Source organism: Chenopodium quinoa, unplaced genomic scaffold, assembly GCF_001683475.1.
Source record: "Chenopodium quinoa cultivar QQ74 unplaced genomic scaffold, ASM168347v1, whole genome shotgun sequence".
NCBI classification, from domain to species: domain Eukaryota; kingdom Viridiplantae; phylum Streptophyta; class Magnoliopsida; order Caryophyllales; family Amaranthaceae; genus Chenopodium; species Chenopodium quinoa.
Window position 1 is genome coordinate 13,232,571 of NW_018742204.1, and position 16,019 is coordinate 13,248,589.

Below are 16,019 nucleotides of genomic sequence, written 5' to 3' on the forward strand. Positions count from 1 at the left end.
ACCTAAAAGACTGCGAGGGTAGAGGTATTACCTTGAAAAATAAGAGGAGTAAGAAACATCTTTCTCATAGGATTAACCTGAACTTTCAATCATACCATGGCATCATTGATGCCTGAACCTGACATTTTATCGTTGGAAGAGCTTTACCCATTGGCAGCGTTTGTGTCAATTGTGATTGAGAAACAGGTAGTCCAAATTATGCTTAAAATATTGGATATTGGTTACTTATTCTTGTAAATGCTTATATACAATCTTGTTTTTTGTCAAGCGTTTGTGTCAATTGTGATTGAGAAACAGTACCATGTGTATGATAAAAACCAAATTTATTTCTTTCTCACTTTTTTTTTTTTTTTTTGAAAATAAATTCTTTCTCACTTTGTTGCAGTCAATTTCTTAATATGGATGTTTTGTATGAAATCAGGGACTGGTCTTTTCTTTAAAAAAAAAATAATAATTTAATTAAGTATTACATTTTTCTTTTGCGACAATATTAGTTCTCTTTTTACTCATAGACTCCACTCAAACTCACTATTACTTTTTTTTTTTATCACTAAGTATATATATATATATATTTTTTCTCTCACATCTTTACTTGTCAACATTTTTTTAATATCTCTACTTATTGTTGTTTTGTAGTTCAAAATGGTATTCCATGAAGAAATTCCAATGTATTTGTCAACTTTGAATGCTTTTATAAGAATAGATTATGTTTAGACCTAGTAAAATCAATCCATTCCAAATTATCCAACACGGCATTTGAATTCTACCCCAAATCCTAAACTAACCTGACAACATGTCTTTTAATATAACTATTAATCATAATAAATTATGATCAATGTAGCCCTTTAAAACAATACAATCCAATTTCAAAATTAACATGAACATGGACTAATTTAAATCTGTTAGAAGAATCATAACGATTTAATTGTCATCCTTTAATTATGTGAGAATATTTGATAGTCCAACCTAAAAGTATTGGCAATATAGGACCATTCTTGTACTAGCCACCTTTATAAATGGGCAGGGGGCGGTGGTAAAGAAAGTACAGTAATAGGGTCCGTATGGCTGAGAACTCTTTCAACTAGAGACATCGATCAATCAGTCTTAATTGTGACTTGTACGATCTCAAGAATTCAGACGATTCACGCTATTATTATTATTATTATTATTATTATTATTATTATTATTATTATTATTATTATTATTATTTTTTATTTTTATATTATTTTATGTGACATCCAATGAACAATGACTATACTTTGATCATCAAGAAAGAATTGACAATTTTCTATTTCTATATTAGAAAAAGTTTTAATGCATTTATTATTATTGTATCAATATAAATATATAGACAGTTATAGATAACTCAAAGTAGTCAATTTACTATCGTCACACCCAACAATCCTTCAATCAATTATGGAGTATTAACTTTACACTTTGTTTGGATTAAAGAAAATAGAGGAAAATAAAGGAAAGGAAAAATAAAAAGATGAATAATCTTTTATTTGGATAATAATTGAGAGGAAAACAAAAGGGGGGAAGGGGGGAATAGCCAAATAGGTAAGAAATTGATCTTTTTTAAATGGAGAGATTGGAAAATTTCTTCATTATTCCCTCCTTCCCTTCTATCCCTTTCTTTTCCTTCCACTTTCTCTATCCAAACATTCCCTTAATTCTACTTAAAGTATTAAATTTAGTTTAAGTGAAGGAGGATTTTATCTCTAATTTTTCCAAGACTTTTGGTTAGGTATCAAAATCTAAGATTACTTATAGAATTTACTCAAGCTAACATGAACACCAATTAGGGATTATTTATTGTGGATGATAGCATGATGAAATTATGGGTGAATCATTTTACTATAACAAATCTTTTTTAATTTAACAATTATTTTGGAAAAAAGAACATGTAATATGACATACCTCATTAAATAAGGTTTTATTGTTGAAATTTGAGGTCGCATGTTCAAGCCTTAGGAAAAATTTATAATATATAAACAGTACTTATAGTACCGATTAAGATATATCTTCATATTGTACTTTATTTATTTGGTGCAAATATCTGGCACCAAGTGTGAACCTTGATTACACAACATAAGGTCATGTGGATCAAAATTAAATTGACATTTGATAGTATCAGATTCATAGAGTACTAGTACTAATGTTCTCATCCGTTTTATATTGCCAACTTTAAGAATGTTGTTTTGAACTAGTTGCAATGCAAATTTGTAAAGTCTTCTATTTCTATGCATTAGTCATCTCAGTTTTGGAATCAATAAAGATTAGTATAGATTTGATAATATTAGTTATTAAAAGTTAAGCTAGTTGTTCAGTGCTTACTTCATGTACATATATGTCACACAATGACACAATTACACAAGCACCATATCTTAATCAAACATCGTTTTTTTTTATAATTACAAACATGTAAGCTAGAGAACAAGCACCATATCATCAATTGGGTGGTTTTTCATGACGCTTTAGAGGTAAGAGTAAGGGAATCCCCATTCTAAGGTTTTCATGGCGGACTTTGAACCTCTTTAAAGTTTTGAGAGTTTTTTCTTTACCATTAGGCCATATGCCAATATTATAAGACAAGAATGTTCTTTCCTCGGGTCTGTATGTTTCTTCTTTCTACTTCTAAAGTTCTAATTAGACCAATTTTGAATTTAGAATACTTTTAGTCAGTCTTATTGAAAATATGTTGACTCTTCTTCACCTAACAAATAAAAAAAGTCATTTCAATATCTAATCTTGCTATCAAAACAAATAAGCATCCTATATGGCCGCGACATACGGAAGTTTTTTCTTTGACAATGGAAGCTAAGACTCTAAGAGGCTGTTTCATAGAAAGTTAATGCAAGTACACAAGTTCAAATAGAAAACTATATTCAAGCTTCATCAAATTAATAAAATCAAAAGAATGGAAAATCATTTAATTAAGGGCCTGTTGTCATCAGATTATTTCCATTTCAGTTCAGTTCTAATAAGTCCAGTTCAATTCAGTTCCTAATTTTCCTTCTCTCATAAAATATTCATTTCAATTCAACTCTAATAAGTTCAGTTCAATTTAACTCATTTCATTCAATGAGAACAGACCCTAAATTTAACTAGTATGTTTGTATTACAACTTTACAAGAGTATAAATGTATAATAACTATTCCCTCTATGATGCATAAAGATAAATACAAGATTTTTTCGTAGACTAAGCACTGAATATTCACATTGCATATTAAATTATATGAAATAATTAAATCATGTTAAAACTTATCTTATTAGTAAATTACAATTTAGGGTATCTGATAAAACAGAGAGAATATAGAATAGAAAGATTGGAAATAATATCCTAAAAGATATACTAGCCTAACCATAAATCTTTAGATATGTATTCTAAATAATATCTTAACATAAAATAAACCTCATAAAATAAACCTTAAATTTACTATTCTGCTTATAAGATTAATATGGAAAATATATCGCACATTACAATTTTTTGTATGCGGTTGGCCACATGGTACGTCAGAGGTTACTTGTAAGATGTTACTGGTTTTGTCAGGGGTTACTTGTAGGTGTTACTTGTATTCAGGGGTTAGTTGTATTAGTGTTATTGATTTTGGTAAGGGGTTACTTGTAGGTGTTACTGGTTTTATCAGGGTTGCAGGTGTTATTGGTATTTTGGGTTACTTGTACGGGTGTTACTGGTTTTGGTCAGGGGTTACTTTATAGGGTGTTACTAGTTTGGTATGGGGTTTTGGTCTGGAGTTACTTGTAGGAGTTACTCAGAATACAAGTAACCCCACGATATAAGTAACCCATACAAGTAACCTCATAATACAAGTAACACCCTATAAGTAACCCCCTACAAGTAACCTATATAAGTAATCCCAAATTACATATAACTCTAAAATACAAGTAACACCCTATAAGTAAGTAAGTAACCCCTGCCGCACCATGCAGCTTGCCGCACTGAAAAACCTCTTATCACGCATATATTTTCTGAAACTAATGATATTATATCTCTAACAGTATATCTGGATTGGAGTATTTTTTTAAACAACAATGTAGGAGTTAATAATATCAAAGTGACCAAAATGAACTTTAATTTTTTTTTTTTCTATTAAAAATTTAAATTTTTAGAAAAATGGTGGGAAAGGGGGAGACGGCAGCTAGAGCAGTAGAGCACGAGTCACCTTATGCTCCTCACAAAATTCATTAATATATTGACAATTTCAACTTACTCAATAGTCAATACCTATGTACTTTTCTTTCATTTTCTAAAAAAAAAAAAAGGTACTTTTCTTTCACTCTTCGTTCACCCGTTAGCAATGATCATCAAACCTCTACCATTTATCCATTATGTACATCGACCTATTAAACTCAATCACTTTCACTGATTTATATGTACTCCTTTTGTTTCATTGTAACTTAATCATTGCTTTTTGCATGTTGTTAAGAAAAAGAGGGAGAAAATGGAGGTTGTATTAAAAAAGTAGTATAACACTATATATTAACCTATTTAAAAGCATTTTAATATATGTTTTTAAATTATATTAGTAGTAAAAAAAAAAATTAAATTTAGTATTATAATAATGTAAAATGTCAAACCATGTCAATTATTCTAAAGCAAAAGAAGAACGATACATTTAGCCCCACTACTTTTATTTTTTCTCAACTCATTCCAACCAAATATTACTCTGTGCAAAGTAATAAAATGACTTTTGGGTAAATAATTAGGGCGGGGGAATAGGAACAAAACCAATCACCAAGAAATAAATGCACTTAATAGTTAATAATATTGAAAAGGAAATGCAATGGAAGCAAAATAAAGAGGAGGAAGGGTAATATAAAGTGTAACCATTATTTGACATTTATTTGCACATTGAAAAAAAATCTCTTACTACATACTCCGTATATAAATTAGTTTTTTGGGGGAAAACATTTTTACTACTCTACTACCTCTGTTACAGGTTATGTGCAACGATTTCATAAGGTTAAAAGAGATAACGACTAGAATACAAGAAAATAGAGGGAGAGCAATGTACAAGTATAATTATTATTATGTCAATAAAGAATAGATAAAATATCATATAAACCAATTATGTTGGGCTTTTTAGGTTGTTTGGCCATTCTTACAGTATAGAAAAGAACCATTCATATTTATGGTTATCTTGCAATGTGAATATTAAAAAGGCCCCCCCCCCCCCTACCTCTTCTCTGATTAAATCAGCCAGTAAAATGTCATTTTCTTATGATTCAATAATTGTACCATTGACCCATTCACCCATACCCTTTTATTTATCAAAGTATGTCATTATCATCTAGTCATGACTCCTATCAACTGACTACTCCTTTGATCTTCTACTTACAATGTGGTCAATTTGCATTTCATTTCATTATGCTGTTGATAATGCTCTCAAAGTCATCACAAACAGTACAACAGAAAAAGATGTACGAGTATTATACTTATTTTTTACTTATTATTAATCAACACTTTTTTTGGTACAGAATTTACCACGCTAAAAATGGATTATTTCTGCACCTACAACTAAAACAACATTACATTACATCATATATACATTACTATTTACTTATTACATACATACTTCGTATTAGTTCTGTTGAAAAGTGGAAGGCCGAGGATGGATTCTCACCCAGCTTACTTTAGGGGTATCTTACCTAAAAGAAACATAAAATATTACGTACAAATAAAAACACGAATATATACTTTTAGCTGGGTACATAATACGGAGTAGATACTTATCAGAAGCCTATGTCAAAAAAAAGGGGGCTGGATATGATTCATTTTTGAAAAAGGGCCCATTTCTTTCATGTTTAGATGCCCACATCTTTTTCGTACTTCCTAAACTGCCACAACTCATCCAAATCCCACATGCCATCCCCTGCCATATCATTATCGAGCCAATCGTTTCCATCCATGTGGCAGCCGGAGAACGGAATATCGGATGCTGACATGGAACCCAAGTCCATGTCATAGTTACAGCTATTCACACAATGAATATCATCTAGTACAACAGAGGAGCTGCCTTTACTATTAGTTGGTTGGTCTTGAAATTCCGGGACACTTGATAGGCTGGTGTTTGAACTTGAAGTATCTTTAGTGCTATCAAAGTTGATGTCCTCTAATTTGGTTGTTGATGATGGTACAATGTGTGAAGAAGCCGCGACTTGATCACATTGATCAGCATTATTCGGAGTTGTATGTTCAGTCGAATTCTGCTCCATTTTCTGCACCAATCTAGGCATGTAAAAACACCTAATTGCATCTATGAAACTTTGGCTATTAGATTCCATATTGAGATGTCTAGCCTGTTTTTGCACCCTCGTTCGCCAATAGTTTTTGATCTCGTTATCTGTTCTTCCTGGTAGGTGTGCTGCTATTTTTGACCATCTATCAAGAAATAATCCTCAAATTAACGATAATTTAGCAATATGTTAAGATTGTGTACATTTCAAGACTAAAAACTCTATGAAATTTAAAATAAAATAAAAAAAGTCAAGAATTTGGACCACTTAATGTCTTGGTCACCCGATATAGGTTTTTAAGTACTTAAGTACATTTTTGGTGTAAAAGCAATAACCATCAAAGCTTTTTCTTTAGTTGCCGAAATGTTACAAGTAATTGTCGAAACTTTTCGAAAGGAAAACGTCTTAATGGCTCATCATGGAAATTAAAGAAATATGATTAAATTGAATGCAAGATATGTACATAGCATATGTTATTATCATGATTATGGCTAAGACATTTTACCCATCAAAAGAATACTTTGTACTTCATACTCCCTCTATCTCATTAAGCTTGCCTTGTTGAGTTCGCTCTATTGAGTTTGTCCATTCCTTAATGACATATTTTCCCCCATTTACAACCCATGTGCAACAGCACAAAAAGTGCATGCTTTTAAGTGAATCAAATCTTAAAAAAGAAAACTAAGGGTTATGGAACAATTTTAGCGGGAAGAAGGAGGTATAGACATGCAACCCAAGTCACAAGATATGAGGAATAAACTAACTTTCGGTTGAGTTGGTATCTTCACATCGGTATACTGTTTTACATATTCCTAGGTGTGAGTGAGTTACACTATTTAAATATATATGATGCATATATTGCTACGTACACTTTATTTAAGTGCCATAAATAGGGTTAACAAAGTTTTAACTAATTAAACTAACAAATGACATGTGAGATCAGTAGTCTAATTCATTAGTGTTTTAACAAAGTGATTTCATTAATTAGTATTAAAAACTAAAATGCAACAATGTACGATTATCCTTTAACCTAGCTAAGCTAGAAAGCTATTATAGCAAAGTACAATTATATTATTTTATTATTATCAATGATAAGTTTGACAAAAAGTCAATAATGCAGACGAAATTTAATCCTAAATGGACCACTATTGACCATTATTTTAACAAGGAAACTAGATGACATCTAATAGTTAAGATTGATAAGTATAATGAAGTTCAAATAATTGGAACACTTTCTTCATTATAGCGTTTATAATTTATTAGTTACTCTTTCCCACAAAGCAAACTGAAGGGGATTAGGAAGTCATAATTAGGGCCTAATTACACATCCGAGCATATTAATTAGTGCCTTTAATCATCTTGTGAGCCAAAACTCCAATGCATGTCGTTATGAGTAATAAAAAAAAAAAAAACAAAAAAAAAACAGAGTAATATGGAACTTTATTTGATTTTCAATTCAATGCTTGAAGAAAAAAGCTTACCTGTTACCCCATTTGGAGTGAAGTTCAAGGATCAAAAGTTGTTCTTGTGTACTAAGATTACCGCGCTTAATGTCCGGTTTCAAGTAATTAAGCCATCTTAATCTACAGCTTTTTCCGGTTCTTTTCAACCCTGCAATTACAAAATGAATATTCTAATTAATTCATTACTACTAATTAATAAACATACAATCTTAAAAAAAAAAAATTAAATTTTTTTTAAAAATAAACATACAAATGCAATCACGGGTAATACCGTAATATTTTTGCAGCCTTTAAATTTGCAAATAAACAGTTAACAAATTTCCTAAATTAACACAACTGTTGTTTTAGAAATGCATGAAAAAATTACACTATGATAAATAAGTGATTTAACATAATATTTATGCTTTTACCTCTTTGTATTAAAATTAATCAAAAACAACTTAAGGAGTTATTTTATCAACTACGCTAGTTTAGTATTATACACTAGCAGCAATACTCAAGACCTAAAATCAAATCCCGTCGAAAAATGATAGTGTTTTGTATATTACCTGCTGATTTAGCCAATAAATTCCATCGACCTTCACCGTGACATGCAACATAATGGATGAGCAAATTATCTTCTTCAAGTGTCCAAGGCCCTCTTCTTAGTTCTTCACTTTCTTGATCTTGTATGTTATTATTATCACAATTATTAAGAATATCATCCCCTAAAATTTCTTTTTTCATTTTTTTTTTCTTTTTTTTTTTTTAAGGGTGGGGTTGAGATTTGGGGGTGGTGATTGAGCTCAGTTAAAGCAGTGATAGCACTGAATGCTACATACCATTTATATAAAGAGAGAGAGAGAGAGAGAGAAAAAAAGAAAGGAGAAAATTCTATTGAACAAGGTTGGAAAAGTATACTTTGTACAAGTTTGTGTCACGTGCTATTGCCTTGTTATTAATTCCTTCTAAAATTTAATTGTATTCTTTTTGGGTTTTTCTTTTGTTCTATAAATGGAATAATCACTTTTTAGTAAGTGTGTGTACTCTCATTAATTTTACCTCAATAAGATGTTTATCAAACAAATTCTTTCATTGAACTGGAAATGTTCTTTATATTAGCATCTTGCTTAGGTTAATAGAGTGACTGAGAATATAATCATGTTGTTAAGTCAAGTCGTTGTTACTAAAATTCCTCCAAATCTTCACTTTGTAAAATTAGCTTAAATATTGTTTGACATTTGTTTGTGCCGGGTTAACTATTGTATTTTCACTTTGTTACTTCTTTGACGAATTGTATGTATTTGCTACTAAATACTTGAATTATCTACTCCATAGTAATTAGACTTCTATCATCAATAACTTAACACTCTTTTGTTATTTCAAAAAAAAAAAAAAAAAAAAAAAAAAACTTAACACTCTTTGTTTTCCACAATTGTACATTCATTCCTTTCTGTTTTAGAAAATTATGTCTTTTTCTTTATTTTTGAATTGTTACACTTTCATCCTCTTAGGATCTTCATATTTAAAAAGTCCCATTTGCACACTTGCTTACTTTTGGACACTTGTTACTCCACTTATAATCACTCTACCTTCTTTTATGTGCGACTTTTTTTTAGGGGTACAATCAGCTTAAGAATTATTCTCTTCACTTGATATAAGTTCCTTTAATACTTTATACGAGAGATTATTATTATTATTATTATTATTATTATTATTGTTAAATTATTGTTTCATATGATCTTATCAAAATTTAACTGAGCATTATGTATATATAAGAAATTGTATATTAAAAAAATTATTTCAATAAGCGTCTTATTAGATTCGTTTCATATTAAGGAGAGCATAAAATGAGTAGTACAATACTCCCTTTAATTTAAGGGGGTATTTGGATAGGAGAGGTTTGAAGCAAAAGATTGAAATGAACCTCGATTTAATGAGCATATTTGGTTAAGATGAAGGATTTGAATCTGAAAGAGCTATTTTTGAATAAAACTAGCAATATGTGTTTTATTATTATTATTATTATTATTATTATTATTATTATTTATTTTTAATTAATTAATTAATTTTTTTTTATGAGAGATATTTGTGGTAAATAGGGGGATTTGACTCTTCTACCTTTAAGTTGGTCAAATTTACCACCTTATAACAAGTTTGCTCAAATTAATAGTTAAATTGAATTTAGGAAATTTTAGAAAATAACACCACAAAAAAAACACAAATTTTGATTATAACACCACAAAATTTAAAATTTTGCTTATAACACCACAAAAAAACTCACAAATTTGATTTCACCACATTCTTGGATGAAATCCGTTAGTGGGGCCATAATTTGACACGTGTCAATAGCCTATAGATTTAAAAAAATTAAATTAATAAAAAGAAAAAAAAATAATAATAAAAAAAAAAAAGAAAATCCCTAACACAGCTAGCTCCACCACCGGCGCCACCTTACCTCAGCCGCCGACACCGTAACCCAGGTCGCCGGCACCCATTTGCCTCCACCAAAACCGGCGAAACCACCCACGCTGCCGTATTTTGCCTTCCCCCTCTTCGAAAACCACCCACGTCGCCGAAATTCTCACCCGCACCAACCCAAAAACCACCGGCATTGACGAAATCAACTCCCACACAACCCGAAAACCACCCACGTCGCCGAAATCCTCTCCCACACCATCATCGTCGCCGATTATCCTCTCTCTTACCCAAAACCGTCGTCGAAAACCACCCTCATCTGAACCCTAACCCGTTTCCAGATTTCGAATTAAATCGGAGTTGTGGGTGAGGCCAAGCTGGGTACGACGTTTAAGGGTTAGGGAGGTGCGTCGTTCAGGTGGTCGGGGGTCGAGGGTGGTCGACTGGGCGAACCAGTAGCGGCGGTGGGCAGGAGAAACCGACGCCGGTGGTGAGTACGGTGGCTGGGTTTGGATTTTAGGGTTTTTCATTTTTTTTTTTGTTTTTTTTTATTTTTCCTTTTTTTAATCCAATATATATCTGACACGTGTACTTTGTGGGGCTCACTAACGGTTTTTTGGATGGTGTTAGAAAGTGGTGGTGAAATCAAATTTTTTGGTTTTTTGGTGGTGTTATAATCAAAATTTATGTTTTTTTGTGGTGTTATTTTCTAAAATTTCCTTGAATTTATTCTACTTTTGATCAACTTACACAATAGAGTAACTATCAATTAAGTATCAAATATCAACTACTTCCTCCTTTTTTAGTTTACACCGCTTGACTTTTACATTATTCACACACTACACTTTGACTCGCTTTTGTGATTTATAGATACGATAAAATATAATCATGTATATATGTGTGTGATTTTGTTTGAATCATCTTTATCTACTTTTTATAATTTTACAATGTTGATAATTGAAGTTATTAAACGTTAAAAACATGCGTTGACAATTCGCGTGATAATAGAAATGTATCAACTAAAGAAATTGATCTCGACATTTGATTATTTTTAAAAACCCAAAATTTAACATGAATTTGCTTCTAGCGGTCCCAATCGGTCATTTAACTTGTTATAATAAGTTATCGGAAACGTGTCAACACGTGATTGGTAAAATAAAATAATATTAAGTTAGAAATTTTTTTTTTTTTAGTTTGTTTTAATTTTATTTTAAATTTTTTTGACCATTCACGTGGTGACATGTGTACGTTAAATAATTTTTAAAAAAACCTTTATATAAGGTTACTAGTCACTTGGGACTAATACCAAATTCACCGGTTACTGAGTTAGGGTTATTATTTTTTAAAAAAAAAAAATCAAAAGTTGTGATTATTTTCAGTGAATGAGGTAAAGTTGGGATTATTCAACCCAAACATAACTTCTTCTCTTCTATAATGTGGGGTATATCCCGATACTTATTTTTTTTTACACTATCTTAAGTGAGACAATTGTTTCACTCACATGTGGGTTTGTTCATGGACTTAACACTTTTTTTGTTATTAAGTTGTCCATAATATTGACCCAAATCACAACTAAACCTAACTCGGGCTCTGATACCATGTTGAATGGCCATGATCCACACCCGTCACAATTGCCAACTTCATAAGTTTAAAGAGGTTCTATTTTAAAATCATATGGCAATGAAGCGAGTAGCCTTTAACCTTATAGAGTAAATGCAACATCTCTTCTCAACGTGAGATACACATCTCAATACTCACTTTTACTTTTTACACTCTTTCAATATGTGGAAAAACAGTTTCACTCATATATAAATTTGTTCATGGATTCAACATCTTTCACAAACCGACTCATCTCAATCAAAGATTACGTCCATCGAGAAAACAAAAACAGAGAGTGTAACATAAATGGAAAGGATCAGGAGCGAGTAAACAAATACTTGTATATCGTTTGCCACTTGTAGAAAAGATGAGATCATTTTGACTACTCCATCCCAATACATACATGACATACATTAATCAATTATAGATTCAAGAGGTTCAACAACACAATCAATATAATTGGAGCCCAAGTTGAACTTAATCCTTACAATTATACAAAAGTTTGTCAAATTTTGTTGCTATAATATAGTATAAGTGGAGAGTTTTATAATCAAATCATATCATATCATTCATATGAATTATGAAATGAGACTATGACTAAGAGTACACATAAATAAATAAATAAAATAAATAACTCCAAAATGATTCCTCCATTTTTGGTGTCACATTTTCTTGTGCTTCCTGATAACCACATGCAAAAAGAGACGTGCTTGACTGCACAAAATACCAAATAATTGATAAACAAATAACAACGTGTTCTACCTTGGTTAGCTTATTAGGGCGGCAATTAAAAGCATGCTTAACAATGATATTATTATAATTATTATAATTATAAATATGATTATAATATATGATATAGTTTTTAATCATACATGGTACGTCATATCTGTTTGTGGGTGAAATGACAAGAATATGCCTGTTAGTGTTAGCTCCTAGGGAAAAAGAAGCAGCCGTTTGTTTAGCATTAGCAGTGACTTTTCCTAGGTTGTCTGTCTCCTTTTTCTTCTTCAATTCATCTATTTTGCTTACAAATGTATGTGAGATACTGGAATTTTTCAGAGATTATGGTCTAGAATTCTCAGTCTATATAATTTTTGTCAGTGCAGTTATTCTATGAATCAATGAATGTATGACTACTGTTATTTTAATGAAAGTTTACTGCATTTACCTTATTGTACGTGGAGGGTAGTTTCATTCAATCTCTGAGGTAACTAATCATATCATGTACATTGGTTTGGATAGTTCATTAACTAATTAGGTTGTTTCTAGTTCAGTGTTGGATTCTGTTCTCATTGGCTGAATTGAGCTGAACTGAACTGAACTGAATATTTTATAAGAGAAGGAAATTAGGAGCTGAACTGAACTGAGCTGAGCTGAACTGACCTGAACTGAACTGAATTTCAACGTATGAAAACATACCCTTAATTAGACCCTTTTTTTTAGACTTGTTTTTCAATTTGGATCAACTGATTTCAATTCAGATTCACTTAAAAGAAAAAAAAAATCTTAGAGAGGTGATAAATAAATTGTTAGTATCGAATTTGGATTGGATTACTCAATACAGTTGTTTTGATACTCAATTGTTTTGGTGATACAAGGAAATGTTACCTAATTGGACCACACTCTGAAACTTGGGTTAATTAGACTTGTTACTAGCATGCATGCTATGATAATGAATAGACTACCTCTCTTTATCATCCATGAGAAGGATTTAGTACGCCCAATAAATTCCCATCAAAGGATATATAGGTGCTACAGTGGCGCATAAATATATGATACTCCTTTCGTTCCATAATATCATTTATATTTTAAAAAAAATACGATAATTAAGGAGAATAATGGAAGTAGGAGAATATTCTATTAAAAAAAAATAGAGAATATTGTATGCGAATAATAAAAAGTAGAGAGTATTGTATGAAAAAATAAAAAGTGATCATTTGTTGGGTATATGCATATAGAGTATTTTGTATCAGAAAAATAAAAAGTAATAATTATATGCTATTTTTAGAAATAGGCACAACTTTTTTTTTGAAACAAATAGGCACAACATTTTGGGACACCTAAAAAGGAATGTAGACACAAAATTATAGGACGGAGGGAGTATAAATTTTTTTTATTTTTATTTTTATTATTATTTTTTTTTTTGAGGTAAAGGGAGTATAAATTTCTTGCTATAAATCATCGGCTTATATTTTGGGTTATTATTATCCTCCGATCAAAGATTAAGAGAAATTGGGTGACAACAACAACCAAATAATATTCAATCAATTCCCATCCACTACTCATTCTCATGGATATGGTTCATTTAATCCCACTCAAACTCTATTCTAGTTCGTGCTTGAGGTAGTAATAATGAAACCCAATCCACTAATTAATCTACTTATCCTGAAAGATTAGAGTATATCGTATATAGAAAATTAAAGATTAAGAGTAATTTTTATTATCAAAGTTCTATGTTAACTAGGGATGTTAATGGGGTGGGGCGAGACATTGTACTATCCTACAAATATAGTGTTACAATCAAAGTGTATACATATTACATCTAGTGAACTTTTTGTGTTTATCATCATGAAGAAAAAAACGATGAGATAATTTGTGGTAGGGGACTAACATCACACACATTCACCTTGTAAGCTCCACTTGGATTGAAGCCACAAACTTATATGTCAAAATTCAAAAGTACAAACACCTTGTCAATCACAACCAATCTTTATTTTAGCAAATATTACAAACAATAGTGTATGACCACTGCCCATATATACAAGGCGATTGAAAGAGCAATGTATGATATTTAAGCGCCATAAGATGCTAAAAATTCTAGCTGAATACTTCGTCCACAAATTCTTAAAATTCATTAATACTTCTCCCTTGATCTGTTAATAATATTAACACTCTCTTGTTTATCAGGTCGTTTCCAAACAAGTTTTACAATTTCGATTATCTTGTTTTACAAATATTGCAACATTTATACTTTTGATATTATTTATGTACTCTTTTTCGATCACATATTGTGATTTATACTTCTGGGTTGGAGTCCTAATAGAATTTTCTTGATCAATGATGTATATACTTGTATAATATTATTTATTTTTAATTTTACCATTGTATATACTCCCTTCGTCCCCAAATGATAGTCCCTTATGGACAAAAAACACAGGAATTAAGAAACTTAAATAAAAGTAGTAAAATTACATTGAAAAGATAAATTTACATTGGGTATGTAAAATAGTAAAAAGAGAAAGTAATAAATGTACATTGGAAAACAAAATTTATATGGAAAAATTAAATTTGCACAAATATTGTTGCAATTGGAGGGAATTTTGATAAAAAAAATTGATATTAATGGTATTTGAAAAAAGCAAATAGGATTATTAAATTAAAGACATTAAAGGTTTATATCGTGCTTTGAAAAAGAAAAACATTAATTGCCCTTGTTACAATTCTATTTATTAAATTGAGAAAGTATATGCAACTACTCCCTCCGTCCCAAAAAGAACGACCCATTTGGATTGATTACGCGGGTATTAAGGAAGTTAAGTAAAAAGAAGTAAAAGTATATTGGAAAGATAAATTTACATGGGGTTTGTAAAAAAAAAATAGAGAGAGAAAGTAATAAAATAACATGGAAAATAAAATTTTTATATGGGGAAGCTAATTTTGCACAAATATTGTTGCAAATTGGTGGTGTTTTAATGTAAATGGGTCATTCTTTTTGGGACAAAGTTTTGGTCAAATGAGTCGTTCTTTTTGGGACGGAGTGAGTAAAAATTAACGGAGGTAATAATGTTGCCATTGCAACCAACAACCATTTCCCCTCCATATCTGATTTACATGTTCTCCAAAATTTAAACATAAAATTTAGCAAAATTCAAATATAAATATTTGTTGAGTGTAGAGGGAGTATAAGTTCGTATATCATTCAAAATGATCTAATCAAAGGGTATGATTGGACGGACTTAACTGGATCTGATTAATTAGATTTTATTGCACCTGATTGAACTTTCTGATCATTGGTATTTATACCCCTAATTTTATGGGTGTATAGAGAGTATAAATTGCCTTAATTTTGTTTAGTCTCAAGTAGAATTTAGAATTATAAATCTTCCATGTACTTTAGTTTTTTTTGTAATATTTTTAGGATTTTGATCTTGTAGGTATACCCATGGAGACTTACATGGTGTATAGGAAAGAAGATTCCATCCGGAAACAAAATTAAAGTATGATCAACCAAAGTAATGTTGAAGGCATAGATTTACAAGGGCATGATATAAACGGAATGAATGAAGTACATATGTCCAT

At 30.6% G+C, this 16,019-nt stretch overlaps 1 protein-coding gene across 1 annotated transcript; it reads right to left on the bottom strand.

Annotated features, from left to right (window-relative positions):
- Window positions 1-5,444: 5,444 nt before the first annotated feature.
- On the bottom strand, window positions 5,445-8,766 carry LOC110718978 (transcription factor MYB62-like). The gene is made up of 3 exons (XM_021897918.1): window positions 8,273-8,766; window positions 7,743-7,872; window positions 5,445-6,406 (listed from the first exon to the last, which is right to left on the bottom strand). Exons 1-3 carry the CDS (start codon window positions 8,448-8,450, stop codon window positions 5,830-5,832), a joined length of 885 nt encoding a protein of 294 aa, XP_021753610.1. The 5' UTR covers window positions 8,451-8,766; the 3' UTR covers window positions 5,445-5,829.
- Between the last annotated feature and the right edge of the window lie 7,253 nt (window positions 8,767-16,019).